Source organism: Sceloporus undulatus, chromosome 6 (genome assembly GCF_019175285.1).
Source record: "Sceloporus undulatus isolate JIND9_A2432 ecotype Alabama chromosome 6, SceUnd_v1.1, whole genome shotgun sequence".
NCBI classification, from domain to species: Eukaryota; Metazoa; Chordata; class Lepidosauria; order Squamata; family Phrynosomatidae; genus Sceloporus; species Sceloporus undulatus.
The window spans coordinates 164,867,715-164,886,508 of NC_056527.1; the positions used below are offsets into that span (position 1 = coordinate 164,867,715).

Here is an 18,794-nt window from a genome sequence, read left to right on the forward strand (position 1 = left end):
TACCTATGTTCTGGTTCATCAGCCTAACCTTGCTAAAACCCCTTAGGGGGCCTGGGAGCCATCTGAAAAAGATTATCAACTGACTTGCTTGGGTAAAATAGGTCATTCCTCACAAAACTGGCCGTGTCTCCTTAAGCCAAGGATTGCAGGTTGCAGAGCAGAGAGAGGTAACATGGTCAGAGCACAGCCAAGCAACTGGGTGGCCACTTCCACATTGCCAGAAATGCATATGCTAATTTATATGAAGTGATAGGGATTTAGAAATAATGCCCGACAGTCTGTATTGCAATTGCAGATTCATAACATGGAGTTATGGATCTGGAACTGCTCCATATTCACTAATATAGTGGGCTTTTGGGATCTGCTTGGGTTTGGTTCCAGGATCATCCATGGATACCAAAATCAGTGGATGCTCAATTCCCATTAAATACAATGGCATAGAAGTGGTGCCCTTTATATAAAATGACAAAATCAAGATTTGCCTTTTGCAATATATATAATATTTTCAAACTAGGGATGGTTTAATCAATGGATAGGGAGAGATGACTGCAATATGTAATCATGACCATGATACTATTGTCATGATCATAAATGCCCTCCCAAGCATATTCTACTGGTGTAGTGTTTTGGCAGTTGGACTAGGACTCTGGAGACCTGGGTTCTAATCCCAACTTGGCCATGAAAATCCATTGGTTTAGCTTGGTCAAGTCACACTCTCTCTAGGAGAAAGACAAAAAGACTATACCCTGCTAACAATTCTTGCCAATAAAACATGTGATAGATTTGTTTTAGGGTCACAACATGTTGAACCAACTTGAAGGCACCCAACAACAACAGTGAAGACATTTCAATGAATTTGGTCTCTTCTCGGTGTGTCTAATGGGAGCTGTCCTCCATAGAAATCTTGAAATAACAGGTTTGGTTGGACTGGAGGGAGGTAAAAAAACAATGAAAAATAAAATAATAAAATATAACTCTATGGTGGAGCAGCTGGGGAAAAAGGAAGGGAATACACAAAAAATAGGAGCAGTTTGCGGTGGCAATGTTGATCATAAGACATATGCCAAAATCCATAGTGTGGTAATAACTTTATTAGGCCAACCAAAAAGGCACCGAATTCTCTAGGAATAGACGATTTTGTAAAGGGCCCCATTCATTGCTACAGTCCCTTGTCCTGCTCTGTTTGCTTTGTCTCTTCTGCAGTCAAAGAGATGAGACAGATCAATCTCCCCGAAGAACAAATGCCCTCTAGTGCTTCTTTGGGAAGGCCACAAGCAAAACTAGTTCCCTTAAGCAATAGAAAATTTTGAACTGATGCTCTGGTTAGACTCCAAAAAATAAAGGTGCTTTGACCTGATTGGATTTTGTGCCTCTGCCATTACTTTGTTGTTGTTGCTGTGTGCCTTCAAGTCATTTCTGACTTATAGAGACTCTAACATGAATTTATTTTATTTATTGTTTTGGCAAAACTTGTTCAGAGAGTGTTTGCCATTGCCTTCCTCTGAGACAGCAGGGATTTGAACACTTGTTTTCCAGAGTCCTAGTCCAGCTCTCAAGCCATTGCACCATGCTTCTTCAGATGACTTAGTACCCAAAAAAAATGATGCATCTACAGTTGGCTGTCTACATTTGCGGATTTGATTAATATGCTCTCTAGGAAGTCTAGGTCTTCCAATACAACTCTGTCAAAATTTGACCATAGAGTTGTGCTGGAGAAGCTAGAAGTTCCTAAAGAAAGCACTTCTCTAGGCATTTGTAGGTCCTCCAGCGTGATTCTGTGATCAACCTCTGGCAGCTGTTGACCATAAAGTTGCATTGGAGGACTTGGAGATCCCTAGAGAGGTCTTCTCTTAGGTAAAAAGGTACCTAAGAGACCTCTCTTAGGTAAAAAGAATAGCATTTTTGTATTTATGGCGAATGTGGAGGGATCATTGGATCAACTATACACATAATAAATGGGCAAAAGTAAATACAGGTAAGAGAACACTCTAAACCAACAGCTTGTTGACCAAATTCCTTTCACGCTGCTGTGCAAACTCTGGGAGGTGCCATGACACTGAGGGGCAGATGCAGCCATTAGTTCCCAATTGGGAGTGACAGTGACGCCACTTAGTTCTTGGCCATCTATTTTGAGGGATGTTTTCTATTGGAAACTATTCATTGTAAAGCAGCAGGCGGTGAGAATTTAAATTCTATGCCAAGCACCTTGTGGATATACATGCCACAAACAGTTCCAAATTTCAGTAATATTTCATGTAGACGCTTGGTTGGAGGAAGCTGTTTTTATTATGATTTTAAAAAAATCATTCTTCTGTACAGACATGCTTACAATAACAATTCATTTTATTGTTATTTGCCAAGACTAGGGTTCCCAGTGACCTTATTAGCATGCCGCATAAACTCTTCTCTTCAGGTGCTTATATAAAAATAGCAATAAACTCTTTTATGTACAGTGAGTTTCTGCGCTTGCGAATTTGGGGAGAACATTGTAGACAGAGCCCATGTTGCAAATTTCCCTTGAGCATCCTCCACCAGCCCCTTTCTCCCCATCCATCCTCAAGAATGTTGTCAAGTCACTTCCAATTTATGGCCACCTTAAGGCAAACCTATCAGGGGTTTCTGGGCAAGATTTGTTCAGAGGAAATTTGCCCTTGCCTTCATCTGAGAAAGTGTGACTTGCCCAAGGACATCAAGTGAGTTTCTATTGCAAAGTGGGGAGTTGAACCCTACTCTCCCAGAATCCTAGTTCAATACTCAAACCACTATACCATACTGGCTCTCTGCCCATTCATCCATAACATCTACCTTAGTTCCATATCTTGACATCATTGCAAAGTGCATTTATCTATTGATGTCAGGACACAGGAGTATTATTTACGGAGCTTAGTTCAGTTCTTACAGTTTTGAACAGGAGCTGATCTGCTGTTTGCAGCACCTTTAGTCCTATAAAGTTGCATGAAGGTGTCATTCTGATACATCCCATATGGAACTCCTCAGCTTGCTCCATTATGGAGCACTTTCAAGGTTTGTCTTCCTGCAAATTACACTCTAAAATGCCTGTCTGCCTAGTGAGCCGTTGCTATTCAAATAGCATGTTTGCCGCAACAAGAAAGGCATCACAAGCAGCCATTTTGTATCTTCTTGGTTGTCATTTTGTTTGCTCAGGTCCTTCATTCAAAATTAGTGTACGTTAAAACATTCACATTCTAAAGATTTAAAAAATCAACAGCTCTCTTAACATAACCAAGTTTTGAAAGAAATCACCAATTGCCACTTAGAAGTGTGTAACTGCGATGACAGAGTTATTGAGAGTTCAGAGCCTGTTGGTGATAACACATAGGACTTTGTAATCTGTTTGCAGATGATTTAGAAATTATGTTCATAGTACTAATGCAGTGCTGCACTTAACTGTAATAACCACATATCGGTCCAAGATATCAATAGAATTTCTAAGTGCAATTTATTCATCTTCCCATTCCACTGCTCAACCTATGCAGTTTAAAGCAGGTGTTACCCCCATATCCAATAAGGTATTGCTGATCCGGACCGTGTCCTTATTGTTGTGAGATCTACCACTAACTTAAAAAAAAATTGGTATGTGATTTTGGTTTTTAGTTTGTTTGTTTGTTTGTTTTGGAAAATATAATCAGTGCATTGCATAACAATACAGCATGACATTGGCCTCGCAGAGATGTGTCGGCCAGATTCACACATGCACACGACTGAGATAAGGATGCAAATGATGTTCTATCAGATGACTATCTGAAAGGCATTGAGGACATAAACCCAAGAATGTCTTTAGCAGCAATATTAGAAGATTAACCATCCAGGCAAGATTCTAGCTTGGACGTTGTCTATCTTCTGTCAGTTTTCTGTTACTATAAAGTACTCAGTCACTGTGCCTTCATCCACAAGCACTACCTTCTCTTTCGCATGCAAGCTTCAAGCCTTCCCAGTTCTTCATACGACTGGTAGAAAATGTCAAAGTCTTTGGCACCCCAGCTCCTCCAGACAGCCAGGCAGCATTCCATGGCCTCATTCTTGAAGCAACACACAACAGTATCCTTGGCCAGGACAGCAGCATCCACTAGTGACCTGGAAACCAGTAATCATGTTTGAGAAAGGGATTATTAAAACAAAACAAATGGGGAGCCAGAAACTGCTTTTTAAGTATTTTGAATGTTTAAATGTTGCCCTTTTAAAGACACTGCAAGGAGATAATGCTTCAAACAAAAGTTTCTAATTCTCCTCAGCCACAGATACAGGTAGAGTCTCCCTTATCCAGAATTCTGAAATCCAAAAGACATGTTTCCCCCAATAGCTGTGATAGTGACTCCTTTGCTTTCTGATGATTCAGTGTACCCACACTTTGTTTCTTGCACAAAATTAGGCTATATGTTTAGTGTACATGAAATATAAATGGCTCCTGTCTTCAAGATATTTCATTATGTACATATATGCAAATGCAGGTATTCCAAAATCCAATACGCTTTTGGTCCCAAGCATTTTGGATAAGGGAGACTCAACCTATATGTTGAGTAGGATGACTAACATTGGCAGTGGTGCTTTGCAGAGTTTGACTTACTCCTTCTTTGCCCTCCCCATGACTAGGTAATTTAGAATAAATTACACTAACAAACAAAAATAAGAGCAAAATTAGACACATTGCACAAGTATGCTCAGTTTGCTGAATTCTGTTTCTCTTGGCTCAAAACCTTGATTGTCTACATAGGGGTGAGGATATCTAGGGGATGCCCTAGATATGGTTGAATTACAACTCCTTGTTTTCCTCACCAGGGTCCTGTCTGCACATTTATGCAGAGAGATTTGGAGAACAGAGGCAAATATGTTTGCATCAGGTTTTGCTTTCTGCTTTTGCCCCAGTGCTGCTCATGAGCATTTCAGGAATGACTGACTCTTCTCAAAGGCTCTGACATGCCAACTAGAGAGTCTATTAACAACTGGAGATGCTGAGGATTAAACCAGGTCCTTATGTGTGTACAGTCTGTGGTATTCCACTGAGCTATAGGGGTCCCTCCCAATCTGTTTCCCCATACCTTTCCCATCCATCCTTACCCATAAGCAGCCAGCTCTGCAGCTTTTAGTACGGCAATGACTCTGCCCCGCTGAGAGATGGCTTCTTTCTCTAAGCCAATCACAATGATATCTCCACCTTGCCTGGAAAAGGAAAGCAATAGGGTTCCTATTATATATCACTCAACAGGGGAAGTGATTCAACCATAAGAAAGATATACACTTTCTCAAAGTTTCTCAGAAGCAGCTCCTTATCTCTCCTTAAAAATCATGGTGAGAGGAAATAACTGAACTTCTCAATTGGCAAGTAAGGATCTGCTTCTCAGACAGGGCTGGCTGTTCTGATTCAGTTTTCTATTTGGGGCTCATAACAGTTTGTCTTCTTTGTTTTTATAAGCTCTCCCAGAAAACAAATACATGCTTGAGAAAATTGTTCAGTCTCCTTGGTATCTCAGCAGGAGAGGTTTTAAAAACAACTGGGATTGGTGAGTCCAACCCAGGGGGGACAGTGTAGAAAAATGATTTTGTTCAAATGCCTGGGATGTTATTTAGAAGGCAGCCACTTTTCATGCTGAGAAACTCCCAGTAACCAAGCCATGACTGGGAGTCAAACTAGGCTGCTGCCTTTCTCTGGACTGCAATAGTAGTAATACAGTAGCAACATGCCAGGAGAGAAATGAGGCTGCTCAGTCTTAGCCTTTGTATTGGCTTTCCATGCACAAAGCCTAGAGCTACCCAGGTCTCGAGAGGCAGGCAGCACACCATTCCTGAACATGACAGATCTATTTCAAGATTACATACAGTGGTTACTGACAAACTGATCCTTCTCTGTGAGTTCATACAACCCCCTTTTAACATCATCTAGGCCACTAGGCACTGCCACATCTTGTGACAGTGACTGCTGGAAGAAGAGCAGTTACAGATTGATCTGGTTACTTAGCCTTTGGTTGAGACATTACATGTACACATAGCTCTGCACATGCAGTTATGTGTCCTTTCACAGTTCAGTAGTTGCTTGCTTACTAGTGGAGAAGTGGGGAAAGTGATTCAGACGGCAGAGAAGCAGCTGTTCTCAGTTTCATCCCGCGGGATAAAATGAAGGTGCATGCTCAAATGGAGTGCACCTGCCTTTTTCTTCCCCCAAAAGCTCAGAGCAGCCAGATCCTGAATCTCCATTTCCGTCCTCCTCCTACCACTAAGAAGTAATAGTAGCAGCAGATGCCCAGCCCCAAGCTTAGGAGGTTTTTGGACAGAGCTCAAGGACAAATAATAGCTCTATGCAACTTGCTGCAAAACATACTTATGCACACCTAAGTCACTAGCAGGATGCCAGGCTCTGAGTAGGATTCTGAATTGTAAGAATTAGCACTGTAAAATCTTTACATAGTGATGGAAGTGCAAGCAAGATTACAGCTTTTGAACCACCTTTCATGTGACCACAGTGCTTTCCAATGCAATTTACCTAGGGATCCATATGAGGTCTTTTACAGGGAGGATTCTCATGGCCTGGAGACGCTCAACATCATCACTGGTTGGTTCAGAAATACTTTCAGGTCCTTCCATGGGAAGGTTTAGCCCCTGAAGCTTGTCAAGTTCCTCGCAATCTGTCGAGAAAGGTGCACTGGAGGAGCTCACAGGGGAGCTTGGCAGGCTTGAGAAGGATCTTGTCAGCATGTTGGTAGATGAGGGTGAGTAAGATGACACTGAGCAGTAGTCTGTCAAAGAGTCCTGATGGTTTAATATCTGAATCCCTAGTTCTTGGCTTTGTAGAATGTTCACATCTGTTAAAGAACTGGTCTCTGAACCCAAACTCCCATTTGTAGCTAGCATAGTGGGAATCGATGTTGATGGTTGCTGAATAGTGAACATGTCTCTCAAGGGGCTTTGGTCCCCACAGAAATAGCGCGCACAGAGCTGGTAAGTGGTGGTGTAGTACATCACCAGGAAATTGGTTGTATCATCCAAGCACCAGGCCACCTCCTCCCCATTACACTCTGAACTACACACTATGGAAACAATGACAGATGGTGGGTTGTAGGGTTCTAGTCGCCTGGTGATTTCCATGACTCCACAGTCTATAATGAGGACGCCAGGGCCATTGCTGTACCAGACTTCGGTCCCATTGTTTGCTGTTTCCATTGCTTTCACAGGGTAAGGATTTTGGCGGGGGTCATCATCGCTGATCTGGAATATGGAGCGATTAGCAGTGTGGGAGCACAGGTAGCAGCAACTGTCCTCTGGGACACCTTGGGATTCTTGGAAAACAGCTATAAGTCCATCTGACAAACCAGCCAACACTAGGTAGGCATTCTAAAAGCAGAAGAGAATTAAAAATGTGATAACTGATTTTGCATCCAACTAAATACCCCCAAACTTTACACAGTGTTACAAGGTGACAATGCCCATCTCTTAGATTTCAATAGGGCAATTGCTTCAGTTGCAATGGGATGTGTAGTCATCAGATACTAATGGATCCTGGGGCAGATACCAATGCTAAGTCTCCTACATGTAGAATTTCTATATTAGCACATTTGTTGATCTTTGCAGTGTATCAGAACTCAATACCGCACAGATTATTTTCTCAATCTAACTCATGTATCCAGACACCAACCAACCAATTATACAGCATTTACTGCTTATTAATGTAACAATGCAAAACATAGGGAATTCCATGTAGGCAATTGTACCGAAGTTGACATAATTTATTGCATAATAATGGTAAGATAACTGAGTTTTCAATGTGAAAGCTAGCAAGGGCAGATATAAATGCTTAATTTTGAAAATTTTAAGAACTATGAGAATTGGATGAACATACACAAACTTTTATCAAAACCATAGTGAAAAGCATTGCATTGGGTCAGCAATGTGTGTGGATATGTTGGGGGGGGGGTTACCTTTGATCCAGAATATATATCCCATGCATCACTGTACAGTCCACACAGGTATAGGCCTTGAACAAATATGGGCCTTGAACAAACTTTGGCTGTTAGGCATTTAGAAACCATCACTACATTCCTAGCAAATTCCAGCTGATCAAACTCTTTTAGTTCCAAAGAATTTTAAGAAAGGAAGTGAAGATTTTGTTCTGAACATGCCACGAGGAATTGCTTTAGAGAAGAAGACTAGGCAAATAAGCTCTCTCTTTTCCTCTTTCTAATTCTGCTCATGTCTCCTAAGTGTACACTAAAGAACAGTTTGTTAGTCAAGATGGAGATTATGGGAGTTGTAAACAGGTAAATAGTTAACAAAAGGATACCAGGTTTGAGTCTGTGTCTGGGAGAAAGGTGACATAGAATTAAAATAAAATAACATAACATAAAATAAACTGTTTGCTGGCTATTTCTATATTCTCTGTTGCATGCTGTCAATTCTTCCATGAGTGCTATACTCTAAAGTTGATTTAACCATTCAAAAATTGTGCGAACTTCATCGCTCTTCCAAAATCTGTCCACAACCATCCTAGCTGCTAAGTGTAGGCAGCCAATTAATTGACAAAATTCTTGGTAAGTGGAACTAATACTAATCCTGACATATTAAACTAATCTGAATAATATTTTGGTCCAAATCCAATGGCTAGCCCCAGCTAAAACATCCCTAATGAATGCATTGCAGAATGGTAAAACAACACTTATGTAAATCTCGCACTGATTCCCTGGGTCTACCCTGTTTGGTTCAGGTGTTTGTGTTTAAAATGAAATGAAAAACAGATTATGATTGGTTTTCTGAATAGCTGGAAGATATTAATGGCCCGTGTTTGAAACCTGCTTCCTTTTACCTTTTTTACAATGGGTACCGCAAGGAAATAGGTGACAACTGCTGGCGTGTCGACACCTTTTTGTGGCACCTTCAGAGGGCACATGCCTCTTAAGCTGTAGACATAAATCTTTTGGTCCTGTACAAGAGCAAAAGAAAGAAACCTAATTTCAATAGTTATATTCATGCTGTCACAAATAGAATGAAATTGGAAGAAAAAAGAAAGAGAGCACATATATAAAAGTCAGCAAAACTAGGGAAGGGTTTTATCTTTTTGTCTACTGATTTCCTAACAAAGGTATTTCTCAAGTGGATTCATTTTGGAGAAAATAACCCCATTTATGCATCCCAGCGTTTGGCTCATTTTCATAAAGCACTTAAAATGATGAATCTCTATGGATTCAACCCAGCACTGAATGGGAAATCTCACCAGTGATCAATCATATGGTCTTTTCAAAGAGTAGTATCATGTCTTTGGAAATGCAGATGACATGAGACACAAACCAAGAAGAAAATGCTGGGGAAAACTGAAGCTAGGGCTCCCAAACCGAAACACTTGTTGTTCTCCTGTACCTCCACAACTTCAACAGACATAATTTCCAGCATCTTGGTGAGTTAGATCCCAGTGATAAGAGACACCCCAGTCCAAATACAGAAACAGTTTGGAGAGGAAATACCTCTGTGGCAGTCCATAGTGAATTCTGAACTTTCAGCTGGCAGCACACCTTCATTCCTGGGCAGCTCATCTTTGCCACTTCTATCAGCCCTTTCTCTGCATTCACTACTGTATAATTTCTGAAATCAGAAAACAGCACTCATTTTTTACTGCCTCGCCAGAAAATTGGCATCAGCAAGTAGCAATGAAGCAAAAAGCCAGAGATGCCTAGTTCCAGGTGACCAAAGCCGTCTGTCCCTTAACCAGGCCTGAAACCAAAGTGAAATGGATTTGGATCACTGGTTTATCCAGAAACACCTGGAGCACTACATGCTCCAAAAATGTGGCCAAAAATGGAATGTTAGACTGGCTGATAATTATCCAGAATGGTGTTTTTAGTAATAGTTTTATAACAGGCAAAGCTGGAGCTCTCACTTGTTTTAGTGAGGCATTAACCACTCCCTTTACCTTCTCAGTCAGTCCCCTTCTAGCATTTTTAACCATCCAGGAAAGGACCTAGAACACATGTAGCTGAATCCTATCCACAGGTTGCACAAACTGAAAAACACCCATTGTCATTGGCAAGCAGGGGCCAGAGTTACATCCTTTGGATCTGTACCATCCAAGTCAGAGTGGGTCCATGCAATTTTATCTGCAAAGTGCATGGCAAGTTGTCTGCAGCTGGCTGTCAAGTGGTCAGGATTTTCTTCTCTTGGGCTTCTGTGTGAAAGACCCCTGACCCCTCGAAACTGCTCTGCCGGCTGACTCCCTGCAGAGTCAATAAAGGCAGAGAAGAAATTTGTCTTTGTTGCCTTTTATTGCCACAGAATAGGTCCTCAGATAAACCTTGGCCTGTATTACATTGGATGAACTCTGCATTTTCTGCCAACACTGTTTTAGTTGCCTTCTAATTTGTTCTATTGCTACCAGCTCCCTGGAAAACCAGAGGATCAGTTTGGCTCCACTCTGTGGGATGGGATGCTCTCACAGCAAATAAATAGGAGGTTTGCTATAAGCAATCTGCCAAACCTTTTTTGGAGACTGGGCATGAAATGCAGCACAAGTGATACTTTTTACCCTTTTCAAGTCTTGGTTTTTCCTCTCTTCTTTAACACTGTGCTTTGGGCCTTTTTCTTTGGTGTGAGCAATGAAAATCTAAATTTGTATCTACTCCTGTGACAGGAGAATCCTGGGGGCTCTAGTAAATTCAGGTGCAGGTATGTAAATGTACAGCGCATGGGCTCTCCTGCATGTGCTGCCACATTCACTCAAGAGCATCAGGTTGCCCATAGGCTTCTACACATTTCACACCAAGTTTCTTAGCTAAAGGGGAAGCTGTCATGGTAATTCCATCTGAAGGCTGGTAGGAAAGTTTTTAAACATTGACACATGAGTGCTTTTCCAAGGAGGAACAGTGCGTTTGTTTTGCCGTTACTCACAATACAATACCCTTTGTGTTTGGAGAGAAAACCACAGAGTATTCATAAATTTATCATTAATGCTGGGCCTCTTTACCAGCTTGAGCACAAAATGTTACACATCTAAAGATTCAAACCAGATGTGGCTCTTTGCTGTTGTTACTGTCCTGCTTTAGAAAACACAGACACACACCACAAAACAGCCATTCAGACTCAAGGAATAGCATTATGAAAAGAAGAAAGTGGCCACCATCAGCTGGTTCAACCCACCTAATACATTGCTTTTTATCATTACATTTATTAATATACAGATTGTGTCCAAAATCCAAAATAATCCCAAAATCCAAAATTGCCCACATAAGTGGTTGAGATCGCGACACCTTTATTTTCTGACGGCTCAGTGGATGCAAACTTTGCTTCATGCGCAAAATTATTAAAAACACTGCGCATATAATTACCTCTACATTAAGTGTGTAAGGTACATAAGAAACATAATTTAATTTAATTTAGAAATGACAGCAAAATTATATTGCAAGGTGAAGTCAAAGGCTTTATACTGCAAGATTTGCAACACAAATGAACGTAAAGGAATCAGAGCACAAAATATGGCTGAACATCTTCTGTTTAGTGAAATAAGTTAAGAGATACAGTATTAAGCAACTGGTTCATTTATGTTGCATGAAAGATCACAGAGGGGATTTTAAAAACACAACTACACACAAACCTGGCATCTTCTTTCCCTTCCCAGAATACGACTGTGTACTCTTCTTGCCCTTGGGAAGAGAAGAAAGATGACTGTTTCCCACATGGCAGCAAGTACATGAATGTAGCAAAGGTGGGGTCTTTCATTCTTCCTACCACTGAGGTGGCCAACGGTCGCTGGATGAAAGAGAAAACAGACTTGCTACATGGCATATATATGTACAGAAAGATGAAGATTCAGAACTTATAGGCCTTCTGAGTCATAGAACAAAATGGCTTTGGAAATTACTGCAGTGGGGAAAAGGGAGCTCATTGCATACATGGTGCTCTCTATAGGAATGGCGATCTTGGGTCTCTCCACTTGGGAAGTGAACATGGAGCACAGGAGCTCCACACATGCATCTTTGTTCTTGGTGTGTACCTTCAAGTCATTTCCAACATCTGGCAAGTCCAAAGTGAATATATTATGGGGGTTTCATGGCTGAACTGGGAATCGAACTCTGGTCTCCAGAGTTTTAGTCCAACACTCAAACCACTACCCCATGCTATACCATCTACACACTACACCATCTTTATTTGCATGTATATGATAACCCTTTCTTCTAACAAGAACAGGGAAGTCAGCAAGGAAGGCTGAGTGTGCAACTGGCAATCTTGAGCGAGTCATTCACTCTCAAGCCTATCCCAGAATTGTTAGGAGAACAAATGGGAATGTATGTGAAGATGATACCACATATGCATCCATGAGCTATTTGGAGGAACAGCAGTTTAAAATACACATTAACAAAATTACTGAAGGGACACTGGACCAGAGTGCATATGTATCACTAAACTGCAATACAAAACAGTCATCCATCATGAAACTTCTGTTCACAGCAACCATTTCTAGTTTTTTCAAAAAAATAGGGATTTTAAGATTTAGGATCTTGACCTAGGCAAGATCAGTTCTAAATATGGTTCAGAAGAATGTTTATACTGTGCCATGGGCAATCAAGTTAATATGGAGCACTGCTTCATCTATCTACTGTCCATGTACCTTTTCAGGCTTGGTGTCCCAACACTCCATCATCAGGGCCTGCAGTCGATGGAACTGCACCTCTTCCGGTTGGCCCAGAACAGGCCTTATCCCTTTGGAAAGTTTCTTTGCAATCTGAAGCTGATGTTGCCCAAGCACAGGACGCTGTCCAGATAACAGCTCATAGAGCACCATTCCATAGGAAAACATGTCAACCTAGGGCAAAGCATATTGGATAAGAGAGGGAAAGTATATTTAATGTGTATTTCATAATTCTCATTTTTCCATCCTACACCCGTCCAGTGGGCTGCATTGTTGCATATGGACACGGTCTTAATAGCAAATCAGTATAGGAAGGTTGACTAAAACAATTTAGTTTTATTTAACAGTTTGACATAAGTTAGTACTTGCGCTAATATTTATAAGACTAATTCATAGCATGAAATTAGCTATTTAGGTGATTTTATTAGTAAAATACATATTTATTCAAGTCTGCCAGGGTCACTATTGAAAGAAATCTTCTCTCTGGTTAGTATACCTGGCCTGGAAACTGGCCAAGTACACTAAGGTCCAAAACAAATTGCAGAGATAATCTGGTTTGAGACCACTTTAACTACCCTGGCTCAGTGCTAGGGAATACTAAGAACTGTAGTTTATTGTGCACCAGATCTCTCTGACAGAGGAGGCAAAATATCTCACCAAACTACAGTTCCCACAATTCCCTAACATTGAGCCAGGGAAGTTAATGTGGTCTCAAACTAGATTATTTCTGCAGTGTGTTTTGTACCTAATTTAGAGTAATTAAGATGGACTGAATCATGACCTTTATCTTGAGTTCTGGGTGTGATTTTCTGTCATGGACGTGGATATTTTAAATGTACCTTTTCATCATAGACAATCCGAGGTCGTATCTCTGGGGCTTGGTACCCAGGTGTACCCTCCACGCCTAGAGCCCCTTCGTGAAAGGATTGCCGAGAAATCCCGTAGTCAGACAGTTTGATATTGATGCTTTCTCTCACATCTAAAGACCACACAAGAATGTTGTCTGACTTCAAATCACAGAAAATGATGCTCTTCTTATGGAGGTAAGCCAGGCCAGCTGCTATCTGGTATGCCACTTTTAAAGTCAACATGTGCCCTAGTGGCACAAAAGATGCTCCTGGAGTAACAGAAAGAGAGAGAGAGAGAGCAGAAAATGGCATTGAGTTCAGGAAAAACTCCCTTGATTGCAATTGTTTTGGAGAGAGGTGGGGGGACAGTCGCTGGAACTGTATCCCTTTCCTTTTTTTGGAAGAATTTCCCAAGGGCCACAGCCCAGTTTGAAAAGGCAGAAAGAAGAAGATCTGGTCCTTCACCTTTGGAGTTTTCTGATAGCACAGTGGTGAGGCTGCCCAAAGGAGCCAGCTCCAAGGCAAAGCAGAGCGGGTGGATGCTGATCCCGATCAAGGAGACAACACACGGATGCTGGAGTGAGTGCAACATGCAGGTTTCCTGGCGGAACTCAGAGAAGTTCTTCATGGCATCCATGGCTCGCAGGTGCCTCAGCATCGTGTCTAAATGGACAAAGACACACACTGACATTAAGTTAAACTCAAGGTTAGTGGCACATGCACACGAGAAGTCCTGCTGGGTCAACAGTCTGTTTACTCTAGCATCATGTTTCTAATGGAGACCTGCCAGATGTTGCTGAAAAGGAGACAGCCAGAAGGTCAGTGAAAACTATTTATGGCATTGCTACATAACAGGTCAGGGAGTTTACGCATATGGCACTTGGTGATGAGGATGGAGCATTTCTCTTTGACCCCTTGCAACCCGTCTTTAGGGTTAGGCATGGAAAGTCTGTATAAAAGCTTAATATGCTCAGGAACCAAGGCTATGACTGTGATCTATCCAAAACTGGGCAGTAGGCATTACACCAGGCTGTAGCAGAGGGAGTGAATGAAGGCACAGCTCTCATCAACCTTGTAAAGCTGTAGTTTTTTTGTGGGTTTTTCCGTCTATGTGGCCATGTTCTAGAAGAGTTTCTTCCTGACGTTTTGCCAGCATCTGTGGATGCTGGCCATGAAAGCCTTCGACCTCACCTTGCAAAGCTGGTTGGTATAAGACTTTTGCAGCCAACAACTAGTGTCTGAATTGGTTGTGCCTTTTTCTTTCTCCTTCCCAACTCTTTTTTCTCTTGCGTTTGGTCTAAAGCTTTCTTTCTATTGATATTTTGGTAAGAAGCACGCACGCACGCACGCACACAGACACAGACACACACACATACATTCCAAAAAGCAAACTTTGACTCTGCCATTTTATATAAGGGACATCATTTTACTATCCATAGTATTTAATTGGACTTGAGCATGCATGGATTTTGGTATCCACAGGGGTTCCTGGAACCAAACCCTAGCAGATACCAAGGGACCACTGCAAATATATTTCTGGGGGAAGAGGCCTCCAAGGTCTTTGGTGGGATGTGTGTGTAAATGCAGTTCCCCAAACAGCTGACAGTTGTCCACCCTCAGTTCCTATCTTATACCATGTAAAGATGCTAGTACACAGGCACTGACTCAACAGTCTTTGTATGCTGCTTTTCAAGTGTTCATGTTTCCTGCAGTGAGTATGGCACTGTCTTGTAATTGGATTACTACTTGATTTAGGTTTTTGACCCCTTCCAGAAAAGGGTGTGTATTTTTAACTGGCGACACCAGGCATTCAGCTCAAGTCTTAGCACTGAACGATGACAGCTGCTGAACTGTGGGCAGCACAGCTTAAGAGTCAACTGGGAAAGTCATTCAAATTCCTGTGCCCAATTCTCACTTCCATTCCATGCATTTCTTAGATTTCTAAAAACATTCCCGTTTTTATTCATGAATGCATGTTTCTATAAAGATGTGTTAAAACACACCAAACACCAAACTTCTCACACCCAAGACAGACGTTATTTCTAGCCAAGGTGTAAAAGCTGTATTTAAACAGGAATTTTTGATATTTAAAAGGGGAAGGTTATTTGCTTCTAAACAGAGAAGGGGGTGAAAGGGAAAAGTCCCTAGTTTTCAGAATAGCGGTACAGTACCTGTAGCTGAACAAGCAGAACTCTTGCATTTTTTAATCTGAAATCGCTTCACTGCCACCGGTTTTCCTTGGTACTGTGCCTGATATATAACAGTCCCACTTCCTCCTTGGCCGAGGACATTGCTTTCATTTTCAATGTATTCCAGTTTGCTGTTTTCCAAAAACAATCTGCAAGGCATGATGGAGAGAATGAGGCAAAATTTATCTTTAAGGAATTTAGGATGTATGTGCTGAGTTTCCAAAGGGCCAGTGTTGGGCAATCCCAGTTACCTATCAAATGGAAACAATGGCTTTAAGGTCACCTATAAAGCAAAATAGAGAGCATAGCCAAGAAATCAGAAGACTATGGGTGCATCTACACTGTAGAAATAATGCAGTTTGACACCACTTTAACTGCCAGGGCTCCATCCTACAGAATCCTGGGATTTGTAGTTTTGTGAGGCCAAAGTCCTTCCCAGTATTCCATAAGATGGAGCTACAGCATGTAAAGTAGTGTCAAACTGCATTATTTCTACATGTAGAATGCACTCTAGGACTTGGAAGAGCAGCTATGAAAGATCAGAAAGAATTAGATAAGATGTATGAAGGTCAGAATTTTCCTTGCCATAATATTTCCAATGGCTATGTATGGGTACAAAAATGGGATTGTAAAGAAAGCTGGCAAAAAGAAAATCAGCTCATTTGAAATGTGGCACTGGAGGAGCGTTCCATGGATACCATGGACTGTTAAAAGGCAAATGAATGGATCAAGCCTGAACTCTTCCTAGAAGCTGATGGATCAAGACATCACTATCCAAAGTAATAAATAAATTGAGACTGTTGTACTTTGGATATGAGAAGACAGGTCTTATGAGAAAAGGCAATGTGTGGTAAGGTGGAAGGCAGTAGAGGAAGACCACAATACAGATGGATAGACTCGATCAAAGAAGGTAGAGTCCTCTGCTTGCATGATCTGAGCAAGACAATAACAAGTTGTCTTGGAAGTCTCTCTTTAATACCATAAGTAGAAGTTGGCATGATGGCAATTAACAACAACAAAACCTTCTGTGTCCCAAGAAACAGACAGATTAGATGGTCCCCACTCAAGCTTTGTCTTCAAATGCCTGCTGATCTAAACCCTGGTCTCCAGAGTCATAGTCGAAGGCTTAAAACACTACACCATGCTGGCTCTGTATCTTTCTGGGTAGGGAAATAATTTAATGAAATCACAGCAAGCCTCTCTGAAACTACTTTACATACATGCATACATAAACAAACTGGAAAGCGGCAGCAGAATTACCAAAACAATTTGTAATTCTAATAGATCTAACAGATGTTATTTCCAGACATTGTTATTTCCAGGGTGAAAAAATGAAAAGGGAAATCCATCTCACCTGGCAGGAAAATCTGTCATGAAAAGCTCAGGAACCAACTCCTGCAAAAGCACAGGTATATCTGGGTGGTAACCACAAACAATGCTGTCGGACTCAATAGCCGTCAGAACACAATCCTCCATGTTGAAGTACTGCATGTCCTCGATTTTCTGGTTGCCTTTTTCATCTTTTTTTTTAGGTGTCGAACAGACTGGGCAAGGGACGTACTGCTCCATCAGCAGAGTCCCATCACTCTCGGTGGCTGTGAGTGCTGATGATGGATTGAGAACCATAAATCAGATTTCAAGATTGCGTTATCACAGTCAAAACAAGGTTCCCTAATAAGGATAGTGTGTTGCTGCACCAGTTGTTTTTCCCCAGGATAACTTCAAGGACTAAATCCAGGAAAAAGGGTGCTATTCCTGCAGGCAACATTCATTCATTCATTCATTCATTCGGGACTGCTCTGTGCACAGAGTTGTTGGTGAGCATTAGTTGGGATTGCACACCAATCCCTACCTGGCAACTGGTGAGGCCCTGTATCAGAAGTGCATTGCTTGAGCTTTGCAACAAAATCAATTCGGGTTCAGTCTCCCTTATTCAAAATGCTCAGGATCAGGACTATTTTGGATTTCAGATTTTTCTGGATTTTGGAATACCTGCACTGTATTTGCACACACACCCCCCCCACACACACACACATTTGGGGTTTCAAGCATTTTCGATTTGGGAAACTCCAGCTGTTGCACTTTTAAAAGCCAAATGCTTATTACTTGAGTATAAAGCATATTATAACATTGCTACCATTCATACCATTCAAATCTAGACACTAGGACCCTAGAAATCGCACACTGGGGTATTGGATTTGCATTTTTGTGCATGAATTCTTCACCCCACCACAACCATCCAGATGCAGATGCATGTCAGTAAGGAATCTTGTCGTGAAACTCAAAGGACTTGCAAAAGCAGTTTGTAAGACATTGCGTGATGGTGTACAGAAAAGACAAATGTCCAAAATGCACAGAGAAAGGCAAAGTTCTCAGGGACACCTAAAAACATTATTTCTATTAGCAGAAACTAATGGTAATCATTCTTACCAGGAAACCATTGGTCTATCAGGGAATTGACGTGATCGGTAATAAAAGCCATTGCTGAAAAATCCCTCGCCTCTGACTGGCAGATAATTTTAATGCCACCGCTTTTCTTCTTCTTCCAGTTAACATCTGAAGACTCTACGCTGCAAGAATAGAAACCTTGAGAAATCAGTGAAGGGCTGTTTTTAACCAGCTTTCTGCAGCGTTTTAGCTGCCTGGGATCTTACTACATCAACCATTCAGTCTTCTGTGAGCTGAATTCCTATAATCCAACACTTCTGGAAGGCACAGTTTGAGGAAGGTTAGTTTAGAGGATGATAGATTTAACATCCCCTTACACTGAAAATATAAAACACAGCTGTTTCTTTCCCCATCGCTCACCCAGGCAGACTTATACCCACATTACTTTCACCTAAAAAAAACCCCAAACCCAACTACTGTATACCATTTCACTTTGGTTTTTATGCCAAATATCCCAGACATACTTCCCAGGGATCAACCATTACCTCAAGTAACCTCCATCAAAGGTGACAAACAGCCCCTCTTGCCAGTAAATGGTGTGGTTTCTTTTAACCCGGAAAGTGCTGCATCTGTTTCGCTGTGTGCCGGTGAAACTGTAGATGGCAGCTCTTTTATTCCTAGTCTTGGTGTTCTTCTTGTTTTCAAAGAACTGGGACGGGAGGAAAAATGGGGACATTATAAAAAGAACTG

At 41.4% G+C, this 18,794-nt stretch overlaps 1 protein-coding gene across 6 annotated transcripts in view; it reads right to left on the reverse strand.

Annotated features, from left to right (window-relative positions):
- Positions 1 to 3,443: 3,443 nt before the first annotated feature.
- The window catches only part of LRRK1 (leucine rich repeat kinase 1), a 57,160-nt gene continuing 41,809 nt past the window's right edge, over positions 3,444 to 18,794 (reverse strand). For 5 of the 6 annotated variants that reach the window (XM_042475300.1, XM_042475299.1, XM_042475295.1 and 2 more), the window contains 13 exons: positions 18,590 to 18,753; positions 18,087 to 18,226; positions 17,011 to 17,260; positions 15,639 to 15,805; positions 13,933 to 14,130; positions 13,459 to 13,736; positions 12,599 to 12,793; positions 11,585 to 11,739; positions 9,465 to 9,582; positions 8,810 to 8,926; positions 6,497 to 7,344; positions 5,077 to 5,178; positions 3,444 to 4,095 (listed from right to left, as the gene is read on the reverse strand). In XM_042475300.1, coding sequence (XP_042331234.1) covers positions 3,918 to 4,095; positions 5,077 to 5,178; positions 6,497 to 7,344; positions 8,810 to 8,926; positions 9,465 to 9,582; positions 11,585 to 11,739; positions 12,599 to 12,793; positions 13,459 to 13,736; positions 13,933 to 14,130; positions 15,639 to 15,805; positions 17,011 to 17,260; positions 18,087 to 18,226; positions 18,590 to 18,753 — 2,910 coding nt within the window. In that variant the 3' untranslated portion in view covers positions 3,444 to 3,917. Of the gene's footprint in view, positions 4,096 to 5,076; positions 5,179 to 6,496; positions 7,345 to 8,809; positions 8,927 to 9,464; positions 9,583 to 11,584; positions 11,740 to 12,598; positions 12,794 to 13,458; positions 13,737 to 13,932; positions 14,131 to 15,638; positions 15,806 to 17,010; positions 17,261 to 18,086; positions 18,227 to 18,589; positions 18,754 to 18,794 lie in introns of those variants that run through there. The other variant, XR_006104652.1, reaches the window with a different exon arrangement.